This window comes from Copadichromis virginalis, linkage group LG3 (genome assembly GCF_057382275.1).
Source record: "Copadichromis virginalis isolate Kocher_CV1m ecotype Utaka linkage group LG3, C_Virginalis_male_GT1.1, whole genome shotgun sequence".
NCBI classification, from domain to species: domain Eukaryota; kingdom Metazoa; phylum Chordata; class Actinopteri; order Cichliformes; family Cichlidae; genus Copadichromis; species Copadichromis virginalis.
The window spans coordinates 62641796-62660484 of NC_140620.1; the positions used below are offsets into that span (position 1 = coordinate 62641796).

General features: G+C 42.7%; 1 protein-coding gene across 2 annotated transcripts; it reads left to right on the top strand.

Annotated features, from left to right (window-relative positions):
* The first annotated feature begins 539 nt into the window (after positions 1-539).
* On the top strand, positions 540-17240 carry LOC146716523 (protein NLRC3-like). 2 transcript variants are annotated; one of them, XM_085452532.1, is made up of 7 exons: positions 540-798; positions 3700-3835; positions 7488-7589; positions 9060-9136; positions 9253-11068; positions 12579-12755; positions 17045-17240. In XM_085452532.1, the coding sequence occupies exons 2-7, from the start codon at positions 3726-3728 to the stop codon at positions 17238-17240; spliced, it is 2478 nt and encodes an 825-aa protein (XP_085308658.1). In that variant the 5' UTR covers positions 540-798; positions 3700-3725. The 2 variants fall into 2 exon arrangements, with proteins under 2 accessions (XP_085308658.1, XP_085308659.1); XM_085452533.1 differs by lacking the exons at positions 540-798; positions 3700-3835; positions 7488-7589; positions 9060-9136 and adding an exon at positions 14498-14674 and having other exon boundaries at positions 9388-11068.
* The last annotated feature ends 1449 nt before the right edge of the window (positions 17241-18689 follow it).

Here is an 18689-nt window from a genome sequence, read left to right on the forward strand (position 1 = left end):
GGTATTTTGTAAATATAATAATAAACGTGACTTGAGCTGTGCGCCAACAACAATGACAGTGACATCCTCCTCTCTGCTTTTTAATGCTCTCTGGTCACTATGGTAACGCGTAAATAGTTCTTTCAAAATAAGACACAACTACAACCATACATTTCACACCGGAGGATCAACTCTCGCGGAACGGTACCAAAAGACTCACGGACCGGTCCGTGGGCCTATTAGGGACCGCTCCTGTACAGGAGACACTGGACTAGATTGATTGACAATGGTCTACAGCAATCAGAACGCACAACGCGATGTACTGTAAAAAAAATAAATGAATCAGCGAAACAGCAAGTGTCACTTTTGGCCACGAACAATTTAGGGGAATTTTTATGAACAAACCCAGAGTGTTAAAAAAAAACTTAAAACCATTTTTATTTCTCAGCAGCATCAATAGTAACAAAAACGCAATTTAGTTTTCGCTGTCAAAGTCGATTTAACTGAAGTTACGTGTTTCCGGTTACTGTGGAGCTCCACGGCAGCTGCAGCCAGAAGCTGTTTCTACAGGATCCTGATGGACACTCAAAGCTTTTAGAAAATGTCCTCATTAGTTGTTTGCAGCAGAATATCAATCAATGTGAACCAAAACAAAAAAGTGCTCTGCACATGTGTGTGAGACTACAGATTAAAACTTAAACTCCAGCCTGATGAGTTTCTGAGGTTCCTGACTCTGACCGTCCCTCAAACGCCTCTCTGGGCGTTTCCTTCCGTCGCTTTCGTGAATGTTGTGGCGCAGTTGATCGTCTCCATGTTAAGGTAACGTTAGCAGTCTGTACTGTTTTCCTGGCTGACATCAGCTGTGTGCAGCTTAGTTTCAGCATAAATCTGCTTCGTTTTATGTGAGATCAGAGTCTGGGAACGAGACAGAAACAGTTGATGATCAGCAGCTGAACTCGATGTTACTGTGGATCCACTGACTGATGTCTGTAGGCAGCTTCTCCTGCCTCCGTCAGTCTGTGGCTGTATGGGCTCAAATTGTGGTCATAAATATTTTGTACTTGTAAATCAGGATTTGTAGGTGGAAAAAAGATTTGTGTGTGGACTTAGCCAAGCAATACGTGTGAAACTCTGCACTCAAGTTTCAAGTTACAAGTACGTCCCTATTTTTCTGCCTTTCATTTGATTGGCCAATGTCATGTCAATCACAAATTTAACAATCCAATCAGAGAACAGGTGGGTTTGTTCAGGGTTCAGGGCCCTGTTTCAGGAAGCCGGTTTAGTGCAAACTCTGAGTAAGTATACCCTGAGTTAACGAAAACTCTGGGTTTTCGGTTTCACAAAGCGAGTTTAGATTAATCCTGAGTGAGTTACTATGACGACACACTCCGTGAAGCTAACCTGCCCCCTAGCAGGTTTACTTCAACTAACCCTGACGTTCTCCGCCTCTGTGTCGGAAACCTGACTGTAGGAAGTGTCAGATAGTGATGGGACGTTCTGTATCGAGGCTTCGGAGCGTGTGTCGAGTAATGGAGGGGGCGTTTCCGCGAAGCGCGTATCGAGGCTTGCTTCATTTATGGGAGGAGCTGAAAATGATGACGTCCGAAGCCTCGCTGCCCGGCTGTACCACGTGACTGGTTCATGAAGCGGTTCGAACTTTGCCGCAAATAATCATTTTCCATACTGCCAGCATAAATATACACAGTATACTGCCATCACTACAATATACATGTTTTACACACTCCTTTTGTTGTTGACATTTACAGGCTGTGTGCAAAATGCCACACTCTTCAAATTCATGCCAGCTATTATTTTTACGTCCAGTAGGTGTCCTGCTAGAGCAAATGAAGCTTCATGAAGCTTCGCGTTGGGGTGAACCAATTGGATGAAAAGCTCCAGTGCTTCATGGGGCTTCATCTGCCCATCACTAGTGTCAGACATGGCGTGCTCCTTCCTTGAAGAGCCAGTAGATGTTGAAGCCCAAATTCTCCGCAGAGCTCTCCGCCGGGAGAGAGTGATTAGAGCGCGTTCGGACATTTTATCATTTCATGATGATTTCCTGTGTGAACGTTACCGTTTTTCAGCACAATCTATAAGTTATTTGAATAACATCCTCAGGCCTAATATTGCTCATGTGACACATCGTGGACATGCTCTCAGTTCTGTACATATTATTTGTATTGCACTTCGGTTTTTTGCAAACGGGAGCTTTCTGTATAATATTGGTGACGCTGAGCACGTTTCCAAGGCTACCGTCTGTCGGGCAGTCAGGAATGTTGCAGTTGCACTGAAACGTCTCCTGTACTCGTTTGTGGTGTTCCCCCGTCATAGACCCACAAGATTTATCAAAGAGGGATGCCACAAAATTGCAGGTAGCAGGATGAACAAAACTTAATTCATGATGTGGTGATACTTGAACTACTACTTAAATTTTACATTTATTTTCACGGTTCCCAGGCGTGATTGGCTGTATAGATGGCACTCACATTCCAATCATTGCTCCTTCAGTAAATGAAGGAGACTATGTGAACAGGAAGTCGTTCCACAGCATTAATGTACAGGTACATAGTTCCCTGTAGCATTTCAAACTAACAAATCATTCCATTATAGTAATGGATGCTAATTTGTGTTCTCTGCACTGTGAAGATCATATGTGATGCTGCCAACATTATCACAAATGTGGAAGCCAAGTGGCCAGGCTCTGTGAGTGGTGGTGGTGGAGGACCCCCACCTGTTTTTCGGGCCTCCGCTTTTTTTTCTAGTGGCCATAACGGGTCACATATGAGCATACAGAGAAAGCAAATATGTACTTGTAATGTGCTCAGATAATTTCAATAAGTGCTTACAGAAAGAAAATTAATGTAGCCTCTAACTGCAATTGATTTACATCGGACAAACAGTCCAAGCACTATGGCTCATAATACAATTACACCTTACCTGTTTGGACTATATTTTTATATTTCATTTTTACTTGCTGCCAGGAACGTTTGGGGCCTGTTGGGTTGCACCTGCGCTCACATCACATCACAAAATAAAATGTATAAAATAAAAAATGAAATATAATAAATAACATGTTAAATGGGTGGAAATCCCTAGATCAATGTTTAAATTAACACTCACGCATTGACTCTGTCGGCTATGTTTTGCCATGCATGCTCCCTTTATTTTGCAGCTGAGGCTGTGTTACTTTTTTCTGCAAAATTTGCATGTTATCGGCATATGCTGCCATCAGAATTTCGGCCTCAAGCGCTGTAAAATACATTGACCGCGCCTTCTTTCCCTCCGTCTCCATGGTGACTCGCTTAATCTGTGCTCCACTAATCAGGGCTTTATGTATCCTCGTGCGCGCGCTTCACTTGGGGTTAAAGCAACTCCGCGTTGATTGAACTAATTGTTATCAGCCTTTCTGAAACCGAATATTCCGAGTTGGACAGTTCGGGGTTACTCAACCCTGAGTATCGTTTTTCACTCTGAGTTTTCTAAACCGGCTTCCTGAAACAGGGCCCGGGTTAGGTTTAGGCTGTTATTGTGCTTCAGGCTGAAATATGAGGAGGAAGGAGTGGGGCTGGTTAGCCCTCATGACCCTCACCATAACACATACGTCACAGGACACTGTTTACCACAGAAACTCCATGAAATGATCAATGAGAACTTTAGAAACCCGTCAGTGTGATGCTTCCAGTACAACAGCACCTCTGAGTGTGTGTGTTTGCCTCTCAGACTAACTCCACCCTGACATCAAGAAGATGGAGGAAGAGGATGGAGCAGGATCTGCAGCATCCAGCTGTGTGTCTGTGAGGAGTGACTGGTCCAAAGGAAACCCTCCAGACTTCAGTAATGAACCTGCAGCAACAATGTAAGAGAGCTGCTGACTCATTTATTCAGTGTAAATAATGATTTTTGATGCAATGGGAGAAGAAAAATGACAAAAACAGTTTTAAAAATAAGGATTAAAATGTTACAAACTATGTTTTTGAGTTTCCTGATGTAGCACAAAAATATATGAACATAACTGTATATAGGACAGATATTTACGGTTCTTTTAGGCAGCACCAAAAAACAAAAAGACTATTTTAAGCTGTCTGAGGTAGTGAGTCAACATGTCACACTGGGTCAAAGGTCAGGGAGTAAAAGTGTGTTTTAAAGAGCAACATGTCAAAGGGTATTATTGTAAACTTTAACAAAAGACTGTTATGTGACAAAGAGTAAGAACATTATTTTTATGAGTTTCAGATTGTTCATCATGTCTTTAATTTAACATTTCCATTTTTTCCTTCCTGTCTCATGAAGCTGTTACATTTATTGTGTGGAGATCAGGGAGATATGTTACTGTTACTGTCATAACCATTATCATTACCATTGCATTAATCATCATTTCATCAAAGCATTTATTGATGCTGTTGGTATTACGTTAAAACTTGTTTTACAGGTGTTATCATAATCCTATATTAACCTTTATTCCAGGTGCAGTTATAACTATTTTTATACACATCTTGCAGTTTGTGCTTTTAAAGAGTTTAAGCTCAGTCTGATAATTGATGGTCAGAAGCTTCGTCTGGCGCGATGTCGCGATGCCGATCTATTGTGCAAAGTGACTTAGAGGTATGGAAGGATTGCCTACACGCTTACAAAACACACATGATACAAGTATTCATTATTATCTTTTATTCGTTTATATCCTTTTTATTGAGCTTTGAGTAGTGGCATTTGATTAAAGCATTTATTCAATATATTACACATATAGTTTCAGTTAAATTGTTACACATATGAGAGTCTGGGTGTGAGCTTTAGTAGGCGAGAGGTGAGACAGAGTGCAATTGAGGTCGAGACATCCACACACACACACACACACACACACACACACACACACACACACACACACACACACACACACACACACACCGTAGGTAGACTTATATTCTAGGTTAGAGTTCAGACATATTTTGCTTGTAACTGCATTTTGTGCCTGCATAAGTGATAGTTTGTTGCAGGACGTGCGTCTGATGTTCCAGGGATAAGTGAAAGCAAGACGAGCTACAGGAAGCACCTGGCGTGGAGACGATGTTCTTTTCAAACTGTGTCAAAAGTTGTCAACAGAACATTTGTGTTTTTAACTCATGCAAGTATCTGTTCTGATGCAAGAGGGGGCGTAATAATACCCTGATGTTATAAAAGCAACTGCTTGTGTGCTTTTGGGCGGAGATTGACGCTGATTGTGTAACGGTGTTCATCTCCCTACGCATGTGTTCATTAAAATCATCGTTTGACCTAATTCTTCTGGACCTTCGTTGTTTTGTTCTCATCCTCAATAATACGCGACAATTGTTTTTCTTTTAGGATCAATAAGAGGCCAGAATCTCCTGGACCTGAACCCAGCTGTGTTTCCTTAAAGAGCAACGAGTCAAAGGATATCGGTATAAACTTTAAAGGCTGACTCTGTATTTTTGAATAAATCCTCATGTTTAATATCAGCTCAGCTCTTTTTCACACACATTTCTATGTTGGTATGTGAAGCGGTGTGTGTTGGAGTGTTTCCACAAACACAGCAGTCAGAGTGGAAAGAGTGGATGTTGTAGGAGGTGTTTGTGTAGTGAAGAGGCTGAGTGTCTGTAGGACTCCAGCTGCTCCAGCAGGTGTCTCCTTTGTGCTTTGCTTCAAACACAGTGTAGGGAGGAGCTTCCACTCAGGTGTTTCAGGTGTTGCTGGATGGAGGAGGACAAATAGTTTTTCCCTTCAGTGACACTTCAGCAGCTCAATGTTCTGGGAGATGTTTGTCTTTATGAAGGTTTATGGATTCTTGTTCTTACTTTGGTTAAACTGAGCAATACATTTTCCATCTAACATTTAAAGTAAATTTCCAGGTGAATAAAAGATCTGCAGCTGCAGCCTCTGTGATGTTTCACAGTCTGAAAGTAACAAATTCAACCAGAGTTCAAACAAAGGCTTAATATACGTGTGTGTTTGATATAATGCCAACAAGTACAAACAGGTGTTCTTACAGGTCTTAATCACAGAGCTCTGATAAGTCTGGTGACTTTCACACTCAGCAATTTTGCTGCCTTTTATTTTATATTGGCCTTTTTAAAGCCCTTCAAAGTCTCCCACATTCATACAGAGCTTTTAACACCAAACTCCTTTACAGTCCTTCTCCTCTCACACACGATCACACGACTGATTTGTCTGCAGCAGCTGTGTTACTGCTAGTATTTTATTATGTGTGTAATCTCCTCATATTGTTCCTGTGGTTTAGTTTGACTTCCTTCTGCAAACTCAGCTGCTCTGTTGCTGATACACGTCTCCATGAATATGATTGATCAGATGCTGCCAACACCATGTGTTTCATGTGAGCGCTCAGCTGAAACCCTGGGTTGACTTATCGAGTTAATAACAAGCTTCACGTGACTGTGAATGCTAAAGTGAATCCAGATAAAGGAAAGAGACCCTGCTAATGTTGGACTCACTTCTTAGTGTAGATCCCAGGAGGAAGTTCAACATAGCCATTCTTTGTGCTAGCTCGACCAAACCTGAGAGCACAGTGCAGGATAATGATCATCATCTGTCTCTGTCAAGGACATTTAAAATCCACAAATAACAAACATAATTATATTTGATCATTAAAAATATGTTTTCACTTAAAAAAGCATGAGCACACTGGTGGATTACAGAAACATGAAAACTGGTTAACAGTAAAGTTAATTTAGGCGTAAGATTTTATCATTGATTTTAAAGTCTCTGCTGCAGAGAGGTGAGCTGTTAGTAACATGAACTCTCTGATTTAAATGATTTTGATGTTTCCTGGTTTCTAAAATGCATCTCTGTAGCAGAGCAGTGTCTCCAAGGACACACAGGCTCAGCTGTAACTGTCAGTTTATCTGGTTTAAGACACATTTGGACTCAATTGGCTGTTTTTAACTATGTATTTTAATCAGAGGTGTAAATCTAGACCTCACACATCTGGATCCTAAACTATGATAGAAACAGCTGCTAGCAGTGGGTAGTTTGACTTTGATACGCTGCTCTAGAAAGCAAACAAAAGTTTGTGCAGCTCCTCTTCAGAAAAGTGTTCAGAGAGCAGCTGCTGTATTAGACAAAGGCTCGTCGTGTGAGCCCAGATGTGTGTAACAGCTGGATGAAGGAGAACCATCACAGGCACGTCTCCATCCCGCCTTTATTAATGAACTTCCTGTTGCTTGCAGATGACAGGAACACAAAGTGTTTGTGCCACGTGATGCTGCAGGATTTGTTAACGTGTCCATGATGGTAACATCTCCTCGTCTAACTGCAAACACATGAGCGCTCCTAACGGCAGCTATCACAGCCACACAGGCAGCCTGTGTCTCACTGTTGCATTCAGGGACATTTGTTTTCCTGTAAAAAGCTGAACTCTAATCTAAGAGGACTGTTACTGACAGGAAACAGCTGCATTATCTGCAGTCTGTGTGATCACAGCTGCTTCAATCACTTTATCAGAGAATTGATCATTGAATAAAACATGTTTGTGTCTGCAGAGGTCAGAGGTCACAGTCTGCAGGATCCAGCTGTCCGTCTGTAAGGAGTGACCGGTCCAAAGGTCACCCTCCAGACTTCAGTGCTGAACCTGGACCAACGAGGTCAGAGAACTGTGATGACTCCTTTACATGTTTGTGTTTTCCTGGATAAATATGACCAAAGATTCATTAAAAAGATAAAAATCTTAGACTTTGTCCTGTAGCGCTGTGTGGCAGGCAGGATTGGACCCAAACACAACAGGATGAAGTCAAAGAGGCAGCTTTATTTCAGCTGTGAACATGCAAACAGCAGAAATAAGGAAACATAACTGTAGGTTAGGTTAGGTAAGGAAAACACGTCTCTGCCTAGTCTTGAAAATCGAATCTTATCATCCATTGTTCTTCTAGGGCCTCTTCTTCTTGTGGCCTCAGCTAACTGCTAATATTTAAATGGCTAACATTAACATGTGTGCCAGCCAGGTTCACATTTATGATGAACTATGATTAATTAACTGATGTTGAAACTGGAGCTTTACTGACCTCTGAAATTCCTCCTAAAGTGTTATTCAGTGTTGTGACAGTCAGCTGCTTCAGCTGCTGCTGGGATGGGCTGTGGCAAAGAGAACAGAGAAAATCCAAATCAGAGTTTTTCTCTGAATTAAAAGCAAGGAAACAACAATATATTCTACATGGTGAAACTGATGGTTTCTGGTGTTTGGGTCTGTTTTTCTGTATTTATGCAGATAAAGTGTAAACTCAGATGAATTATACCATCAAATGTTAAAGGAAAATATCAGGATGAGTGTCTGTGAGCTGAGAAGGACGTGAAGCGAGCAGTTTATCCCAGAGCTGAAGCTGCTCTGTGTGCAGAGATGAGCTCAGATTCCTGCTGTGATTGATCAACAGTCACAGAAATGTAGACTTGTAGTTATTACTGCAGTATGGTCACAGCAGATACTGATAAACATGTATTATGAGGATGGATGATCAAGTTTCTCACTCTCTCCTTTAAATCTCAGTTTTTTCTTCTTCACAGTTTATCTGTTAATTTATTAATGAATAACACTGAAAGAGTTTCTGTTATATTTCCCCTTGAACATCAGCTTATTAGGGCGGCATTAGGAAATAGCCCCCCTCCAAAGAATGAATAAATGAATGATGATAATAATAAAATGATTCAAAAGCAGAGCTCAGAGTGGTAGAATGGTCAAACATGGATCCACGGGTGGTTCAACTGCATTTGGTGACGTGACTAAAGCAAATCTTTCAAATAATCCCACCATCAACGGGATGTTGTCTCCTTTACTACGGTTACTTTACTTGGTCACCGTGTGAATTTCTTTGAAATGAACCAAATTCTTTTATTTGTTGGTTGTTGCATATTTAACCTCTACAGTCAGGAAAGGAGGAGATGAGGCCTCAACAATGTTGGGTTGTAGCTGTGCTTCAGGTTAGAGTGAGTGTCCATGGAATAAATGTAAGTCAGTGAACTGGAAACATGACTGTGTTCAAACTTTGTTTTCCTTTTTATAATGAGTCTAATCAAAGGTGGACAGAAGTATCTCCACTGTGACTTTTCTGTGTCACCATCAGAGCTTCTGCACAGTGTGGAGAAAGATCCAGAAGCAGAGCTGGACTGCAGACAGCCAGTCAGAGCAGCTGTGTACAAAGTAAGACTGAACATCTGTCTGCTGATGGACTCATTTCTGAAAACTGGACTTCTTGTGTTGTTCAGACATTGAAGAGTTTTCTTTCTCTTTAGTCTCATTGTTTTTCTTTCTTTCAGCAGATGTTGGTCTGCAGGAGGTTTTAGATGAACATAAGATCAGTCTGAGGAGGAGATGTGAACGTGTGACTGAAGGAAGTGATGAAACAGGAAGTAGAACCCTCCTCAACACCATCTACACTGAGCTCTACATCACAGAGGAACAGAGTGAAGAGGTTCATACCCAACATGAGGTGAGGCAGCTGGAGACAGCTTCCAAGATGGACGCCCTCCATGACGCTCCAATCAGGTGCCAGGACATCTTTAAAGCCTTACCTGACCAACAGAGACCCATCAGAGTGGTTCTGACCAACGGCGTGGCTGGTGTTGGAAAAACCTTCTCAGTGCAGAAGTTCACTCTGGACTGGGCAGAGGGCTTGGAGAACCAACATGTCAGTGTGGTGGTTCTGCTTTCATTCAGGGAGCTGAACCTGATCAGAGATGAGCAGTACAGTCTTCTGGAGCTGCTCCATGTTTTCCATCCAACATTACAGAAGGTCACAGCAGAGAAGCTGGCTGTCTCTCAGCTTTTGTTCATCTTTGACGGCCTGGATGAAAGCAGACTTTCATTGGATTTCACCAACAGGAAGCTGCTGTCTGATGTCACACAGAAGTCATCAGTCAGCCAGCTGCTGACAAACCTCATCCAGGGGAATCTGCTTCCCTCGGCTCTCGTCTGGATAACTTCCCGACCCGCAGCGGCCAATCAGATCCCTCCTACATGTGTTGACAGGCTAACAGAAGTACGAGGCTTCACTGACGCCCAGAAGGAGGAGTACTTCAGGAGGAGATTCAGTGATGAAGAGCTGTCCAGCAGAATCATCTCCCACATGAAGACATCCAGGAGCCTCCACATCATGTGTAGTATCCCAGTCTTCTGCTGGATCACTGCTACAGTTCTGGAGCACATGTTGACTACAGAGCAGAGAGGAGAGCTGCCCAAGACCCTGACTGACATGTACTCACACTTCCTGCTGGTTCAGACAAAGAGGAAGAAGAACAAGTACCATGAGGGACGTGAGACGAGTCCACAGGAGCTGACGGAGGCTGACAGGGAAGTTCTTCTGAAGCTGGGGAGGCTGGCGTTTGAACATCTGGAGAAAGGAAACATCATGTTCTACCAAGAAGACCTGGAGCAGTGTGGTCTGGATGTGACAGAGGCCTCGGTGTACTCAGGAGTTTGTACAGAGATCTTCAAAAGAGAGTGTGTGATCTTCCAGAAACCAGTCTACTGCTTTGTTCATCTGAGCATTCAGGAGTTTCTGGCTGCTGTCTACATGTTCCACTGTTTCACCAACAGGAAGACAAAGGTGCTGAAGATGTTTCTAAAATCAGAATCTTTCACCAAGATGATTTTCAGTCTTTTTGATAACAAAGATCTCCAATCACTTGATGTATTTCTGAGGAGAGTCATGGAGAAATCCCTCCAGAGTAAAAACGGCCACCTGGACCTGTTTGTTCGCTTCCTTCATGGCCTCTGTCTGGAGTCCAACCAGAGACTCTTAGTAGGTCTGCTGGGTCAGACAGAGATCAGTCCAGGAACCATCCAGAGAGTCATCAACAACCTGAAGGAGATGAACAGTGATGAAATCTCTCCTGACAGAAGCATCAACATCTTCCACTGTCTGATGGAGATGAACCACCTCTCATTATTTCAGGAGATCCAAGAGTTCCTGAAGTCAGAGAAGTTACTCTCTGAGATCCAGTGCTCAGCTCTGGCCTTCATGCTGCAGATGTCAGAGGAGGTTCTGGATGAGTTGGACCTGCAGAAGTACAAAACATCAGAGCGGGGACGACAGAGACTGATTCCAGCTGTGAGGAACTGCAGAAAGGCTGGGTGAGTCCAGATGTGATCATTAACATCATTGATCAGTGTAGGTTAGTAGTTTAATGTTGAAAATAAAATCAGATTGTAAGCAGAAAGTGTTTGTGTCCGTACGCTGCAACCTTCCACACCATTCCTTTATTGTACAGACTCAGCAGCAGCTCCATGGATCCCAAATCCAAGAGTGGAGAACAGATTTGAAGTGTGTCACATCCATGCAGTCACAGCTGTTTCCACCATGTTTCCACTGATATTAATCCTGTTCAATGACACGTTTCATATCAGTGAATATGTTCTTTAGGACGTCCACTGACATGTTTAAGTGTCCTGCTGGAAATCACTCAAATCATCCATGAAATCCATGAAAAATTATTTTAGTGTTTCTAACTTCAGCCTCTGTCCTCTCTCTCTCTCCATCCTCCTCACTGCTTCTTTCACTGATAATCACACAAACATTGTATTCAGCTACAAAATAACACAATAATATCATCTGATGATCATTATTATAAGAGCAGGATCCATATTTGATATCAGAGTAACACACTGCTTGGTTATGTGCAGTCATCATCAGTGACTGTGGGTCAAACAGAAGCTCTCTGATTGGTTGCTGACCTTGGTCACCTGTCCACTCTCACCTGTTTGTGTTTGCTCTCTCTTTGCTGTCTCCATCCTCTCTCTCCTTTCTCTCCCTCTCTGTCTTTGTACGTCACTCAGGTCCAATGGAAACAGTGACATTTACAAACCAATCAAAGACAAACTGATCCATGTCAGGTTATAACAATATTCAAAGTGAATACAGGCTGCTGCTGGACACAGACAGGTAACATCATTTTGACTTGCTGTCACCTGGATCTGGACTCATAAACACTGAAGCCCTGAACAGGAATACAAATCATTTTCTGCCAACTAGCGACACAGCAGCAGATAATGGCTCAGAAAGCTAAAATGAGCCAATCATTTCTGTGTTTAGTTCCCCTGAAATCAGATCTGATATCAGCAGCTCTGAGTTCATTCATCATTATTGTCCAGTGATGAGATTTCTGCTCCGTTTGGTAACAGTCAGCAGGTTTTTCCTGCGTGTGGACGTGAACAGTCGTACCTGACAGCAGGTAGCAAACAGAGATCATCTTTCCAGCTGGAACTCTTCACTGAGCTGAACTCATTCAAAATGTTCTGGAGTCAAAACAGGAAACAGTCCAAATGTGTGTCTTCACTCTGACTCTGGATCAGATCTCAGTGACAGACTGTGGACATTATGGAAGCCTAAATGTGACACCATCTTCCTCCTTCATCTGCAGATTAAAGCCAAACAAAGATTCTCATTAAAAGTCTGCAGGTCTGAGAGAGACTCAATCGTTGTGTCATGTCAAACACAGTAAGAGGAGCTGAAGCACAGATGTGAAGAGCAGATTCATCAGATTATGACCTCACTCTGTTTTGTCTTCATATACATTCAGTCTGTGTTTATAATGCAGATTTTCTGCTTTTATAATAACACATTTTATATTTTCTATCATCACAGACTGACTCAGTGTCGACTCTCAGAGTCTCACTGTGAAGTTGTGGCCTCAGCTCTGAAGTCCAACCCCTCCCATCTGACACAGCTGGACATCAGTTGGAATGATGGCCTCCAGGATTCAGGTGTGAAGCTTCTGTGTGCTGGACTGGAGAGTCCAAACTGTCGACTGGAGACTCTGAGGTGAGTTCACTGACTGCGGCTGTTGTTGTTTTTCTATATTTCAGGTCTTTGATTGATGTTTGAAACTTTCTTCAGTTCCTAAATGTTCAGGATGTGTCTGAAGACAAATGTGAAGAAGTTTGAGTGCTTTCAGAAATGTTGTCTTTCCAAACGACTGAACAACAGTTTTTCCTTTTGGCTCCAAACAGAAGTGACAGACTTGAGCAGGGTTCATTTAAAGGCTGACAGAAGTGGAGTGGTGACGGGGAGATGTTTGACAGGACAGTGTTTCAGCCTCCACAGGTTCATGTTGTGCTCCATCAGTCAGTGAAGATGAAGTCAGTGCTGATGAGGCTGTAGAGTGTGTGAGGGATGTGAATGAGGATGATGAAGATCTGATGATAGCAGATAAAAACAGGCTGCAGAGACTTTGAGCCATACAGGGCACACAGTGTGTGTACAGAACAGCTGAAATCATTATGGAGGCCTCACTGGGATATGGAAGCATCACAGTACAGCTTCAGTGAAGCATTAAAGTCTCTGATATGAGATGAGAAATGAAGCAGCCAGAGCTTTTTCATGAGTGGAAACCCACTGTGACTGTGAGCTGCTGCTACAGCCTCCAGATTAGCCAGCAGCTCATCCTGCTCAACATTTCCTCACCAACTTTAATGGAAGTGTGATGTTTTCAGCTGGAGTGATGGTCAGGGTGGCCTCCCTCTCCTCTTCTTCTCCTCTTCCTCTTTCATTTGTAAAGCCACTTCTGCTGCTTTCATTCATTTGGAAGTCCTGTAGCTGAGTTTGGGAGAGACTAACAGCCTCGGCAGCAGAGGGGAGAAAGGCTGTAACACCACCACTTTACTCTGTTCTACCTGTCACATCATTTTATCAGGAAACAAATATGCTCATGTTTTTACTATGTTTGTCTTGAAGATGTAAGAAGATCACATGGTGCTTTTTATTATTGTGTTGGTTTGTTTGCTGTCTCTTGGATGGAGCCCAGCTGTGCGTGGCCCCTGGGCCTGTGGTCAGAGTGTGTGCTGGATAATCCGGCCCAGGATGAGGCCAAACTGACATGGGATGAAATGTCTGTCACATAATTGAGCTTAGTGTAGTTTCATTTCTGCACAATTTAAAACAACCAAAACTTTGTTCTGTCTTTTCTATGTTATACTGTAGACTTTCTTTGATACTGTGTCCAAAAGGAGCAGCTTTTACTTTGAAGGGTACCGTCTCTGTTTCCTCTTCAGGTTGGATGATGGAAGCAAATGAGTGTGTGATGTTCTTTCAGTGTTGCACTTTGTAGACGCTCCCTGAGCACTGGTCTCACAGCCAGCTGCACATAGAGACCAGTGTTGTTAGTCCAGGTCAGAAGATGACTTGTTGGAATGAAAATGAGCTTGTAGTTTGTCTGCTTTAATAATGTGACTGGAAAAAGGTGTTGGACTTCAAATATGTCCATTTCTTTCACACTTCACCTTTAAAAGTGAAGCCTTGTGGTTCCTGGAAGGAAAAACACGACTTTTTCAAGTCTTTGTCCTGTTTTTATGAGAAATGTACGACTTTAATGTGAAACATTCAGAGTTTTTTCTCTTGTTGTGTTTGTTTGAAGCTGCTTCCTGTTGGCTTCAGCTGTTTGGAGTTTCCATTTTCTAAACTTCTACATTCTGAACCTTCTTCAGCTCTGAACAGATGATGAAACACTGAATGATTTCAAGCTCACACTTTGTCTAATAAACTTACATCTTTCATTCTTTATACAGATTGTATCGCTGTGGTTTGTCAGAGATCAGCTGTGATTATCTGGCAGCAGCACTGAAGTCCAACCCCTCCCATCTGAGAGAGCTGCACCTGAGCTGCAACCACAAGCTGCAGGATTCAGGAGTGAAGCATCTGTGTGGTTTCCTGGAGAGTCCAGGATGTGGACTTGAAACTCTGGGGTCAGTCAGCATGTTTTAGTTGTGCTGAGATGAATATGATGTGAAAGTTGTGCTGACACTAAACTGCAGACATCAGGCTGATATTATACTGATCCACACTGAGGATCTTCATGGTAAAGTCTGTTTTCTTCTTCTCTGGTTTAGTCCATTGACTGCAGCAGAACAATGTTCACATTTCAAACCTTCAAAGAAGAAGAAAAATCCTCCACTGGATAATTCACTGTGAAACTCTCCAACTCTTCATTCCACCTTAAAGTCTGTCTGACACTGAAATCCAAAGCAAAATGTGCGTTTGCTTTACAGACAGCAGTCCAACACAAACATACACACATCATCCAAAACACAGTCCAACATCCAAATCTCCTCCACTGCCAGCATGAATGATGGGAAAGAGAAGGAGGAACACTCTGACATTCAGGGTTAGAATGAGTTTCATGAAGCAGACTGTGAAGATCAAAGCTGCATTAGAAAGCTTACATGAATGAATGAGTGGACAGAAGTGGACAGAGATCATCTGAAGCACTTCAAAGGCTGTAAATCAGCACATTTCTCTTTATTCTTTATCAACTCTGTTAGTTTCTCTCAGTTTTCTGTGGAATGAAGCTAACAGCAGGCTAATAAGATGCTGACCAATAGGTTTCTATTAAAGGTTGTAATTTGTATATGAAAAAGTGCTTTGGCTCAGCAGGGATCAGCTTACAGGTAGAATACAGCTGCTGGATGGGATTAGCATGTCATAGCTATCTACCAAACTGCTAACTGGGGGATTTCAGGCCATCTATGGATCATTTTTGCTAACTGTTTATTCAGCTTAGGCTCACAGGGCTGCAGCCTGTGCCCTAGCTGTCATAGGGCAAGAGGCGTGGTCCACCTGCACAGGTGAGCAGTCCATCACAGGGCCAACAGAGAGAGACAGAGAAGCACTCTCTCACATCCACACCTACAGCCAATTTAGAAGCACCAATGAACCTAAGCAGCATTTCATTGGACTGTGGGAGAACATCCAACCTCCACAGAAAGGCCAACAAGCTTCAACCTACAACCTTCTTGCTTTAAGGCACTAGTGCGAACCACTTTTCCCCATTTCAGCCCAAATCCTGCATCTTCCTGTTTCTGACTCCAGGCCAGCTCCACTAACACTTTCTCATCAGACACTGCCACCTAGTGGAGGAAGTCTTAGTTCCATTTGAAGCTTCAGATGACAGTTAGTTCCTTTACAAAGAGGTGGAGGTGGTGGGGCCACAGCACCATCATCACTGAGTGCCATAGGACACTTAACCTTTGTTTCCATGTGCTGGGAACTTCCTGTTGTTCCAAGGAGGACTGGAAAATGTGTGAAAACCTCCCAGTCAGTTCCTCACAGCACACTTCAATCATTTCCCTCCCACAGCATCAGGACCAGGGCTTTTTCTCTCTTTGGTCCCACTAAGAGATTTCCACACAAACACCTCATCAGTGGGACTCTCAGAGCTACCAGCCCTTTGCTACAATCACAAAGCTCTTCATTGAAATCAATGATATCAAAGCTGGAATCAAATGAGTCCAAGTCTTCTGCTGATTCAGCATCACATTCATCTTTGCTCCTTGTTCTGCATCCCCACCATGGACTTCATTCCTTTCCAAGCCAGCCTTGAGTGTCCTTTATTCAGCTCATCCTCTGCTTTACTTTTACACCTGATTTTAGCTGCTTTATCTCTCTTTCAACAAGTTTCTGTGCCTCAATCTTTTTCTTCTCTCCCTCATAACAAGACAGCTTCTTCTGCCTGAGAACATGTTGGAGTGATTTACTAATCCTGGGCTGCTTATTGGGGAAAATACTTCCTGTTTCCAAAGTAATCCCCATTTTCCCCAGAAAGAAATGTAAGTAGAAATCGATGATCTAAGTGAGAACATGAGCCTTTAAAAAGTCCCAGTGGGTGCAGTCAAAGCAGTCCCTCAGTCCCAGTATAGAGTCTTTGGTCCAGACTGGAACAACTGTGTGCCCAGTTTGAGCTCTCTCCAGTGCTGTGACCTGACAGACCCAGAGGGGCCATCACATCACATTTAGAAGCTCCCCTAATGGAGCCACAACACATGTCCAACACTTAGTCTGTCTTGTTGGACCAACTGGAAGAAATGATTCAAGGACTTAGTCACAGAACAGAGTTTCAAATCTCCAAAATCCAACTGGCTGCATCAGGACATATAGTCTGAAACTCTGCACAGTTTCCTGTTTGAAGCTGCTTCCTGTTGGCTTCAGCTGTTTGGAGTTTCCATTTTCTAAACTTCTACATTCTGAACCTTCTTCAGCTCTGAACAGATGATGAAACACTGAATGATTTCAAGCTCACACTTTGTCTAATAAACTTACATCTTTCATTCTTTATACAGATTGGAGAGCTGTGGTTTGTCAGAGATCAGCTGTGATTATCTGGCAGCAGCACTGAAGTCCAACCCCTCCCATCTGAGAGAGCTGGACCTGAGCTGGAACAACAACCTGCAGGATTCAGGAGTGAAGCATCTGTGTGGTTTCCTGGAGAGTCCAGGATGTGGACTTGAAACTCTGAGGTCAGTCAGCATGTTTTAGTTGTGCTGAGATGAATATGATGTGAAAGTTGTGCTGACACTAAACTGCAGACATCAGGCTGATATTATACTGATCCACACTGAGGATCTTCATGGTAAAGTCTGTTTTCTTCTTCTCTGGTTTAGTCCATTGACTGCAGCAGAACAATGTTCACATTTCAAACAGTGAGACTCAACGTATGGCCCGTGGCCCACATGCGGCCTGCCCACCTTCCCTGATTCAGAGAGAGGGGACCCTGATTAACTGTGTAGTGTTCTTCCTCACAGTTCTAAGTATCAGACACAACAATGAATAATCCACAGCTGACTGTCTTTAGCAGGTCAAAGGTCACGGCACACAGCAGACAGTGGGAAATATTATAACTCTGATCATTTATCAGCACATATCCATATGTATAAAAACAAAGCTGACACTGTGAGACTTGATCAGAGGTGTGATCATCACAGCAGAGGCCTTTGTGTCAAAGTCACTGAGGATCAAACAGAAACACATGAAGCAGATTTTCCTGTTCTGGCTTTTTATAGCAGATAACCTTCAAAATATTCTGCAGTCCATCAAAAACTGAAGCAAACCATGAATCAACATGTGAACATGAGCTGATGCTGCTGAAGTGAAGCAAAGTTACAGAGGTTTGATTACAGACACAGCTGAGAGTTTGTAATCTGTCATCATTTTAAAAGGTTTACATTTCTTCAGTATTGAACAGCAGAAATGAGGCTTTGTTTTGGGAGGCCGACAGCAGTGAACACAACAGCAGACTGGTGCGTAATAAGCAGTGAATAATGCAGGAAACAGATTTTTGAAGGTAAACTGTTCTTGAAGTACACTGAGAGAGAGAGAGCTGTGCAGGAAGTAAACGTCAAAGTCAGAGAGAATTCATGACGATGTTCATCAAACGTAAAGCGTAGTTTGGATCTTCTTCTGCTGCTGGTTCAGTCAGTTTTGGTTGGAGGCAGATGAAACCTGCAGCTTCAGGATCTGTGAGCTGTCCACTTTCAGCCCCGACGGCGTGTCCGTGTACGTGCCGTCGAGTGAACGATCCACGCTCTGTGTTTCCATCTTTGTGTGTTTAGCTGCTCTCATTTACTGTTTTATCTGTTTGCTTGTTGTTGAAATACTTTTGGGAGCTTTAACCTGAGATTCTGGCAAAATACATTTATATTAAAAATCGATTCAGGATTGAATGAATCAACATCGCTTTATTCAAATTAAAACCATTTAAATAGGAAAATCCATTTTTTTACAGCTGCCTCTAATGCTGGGTAATGTCAGCTGGTCCATGTGCAGCTGGCTGTGAGGCTCAGGGAGCGTCTACAAAGTGCAACACTGAAAGAACATCATCCATAAATATTGAGTAATAACTGGACTCTCATACAGCGAGACTCAAATGCCTTTAAACATCAGCTTATCCTGCTGATCCAAGTCCAACACTGAGTTTGTAAAAACATG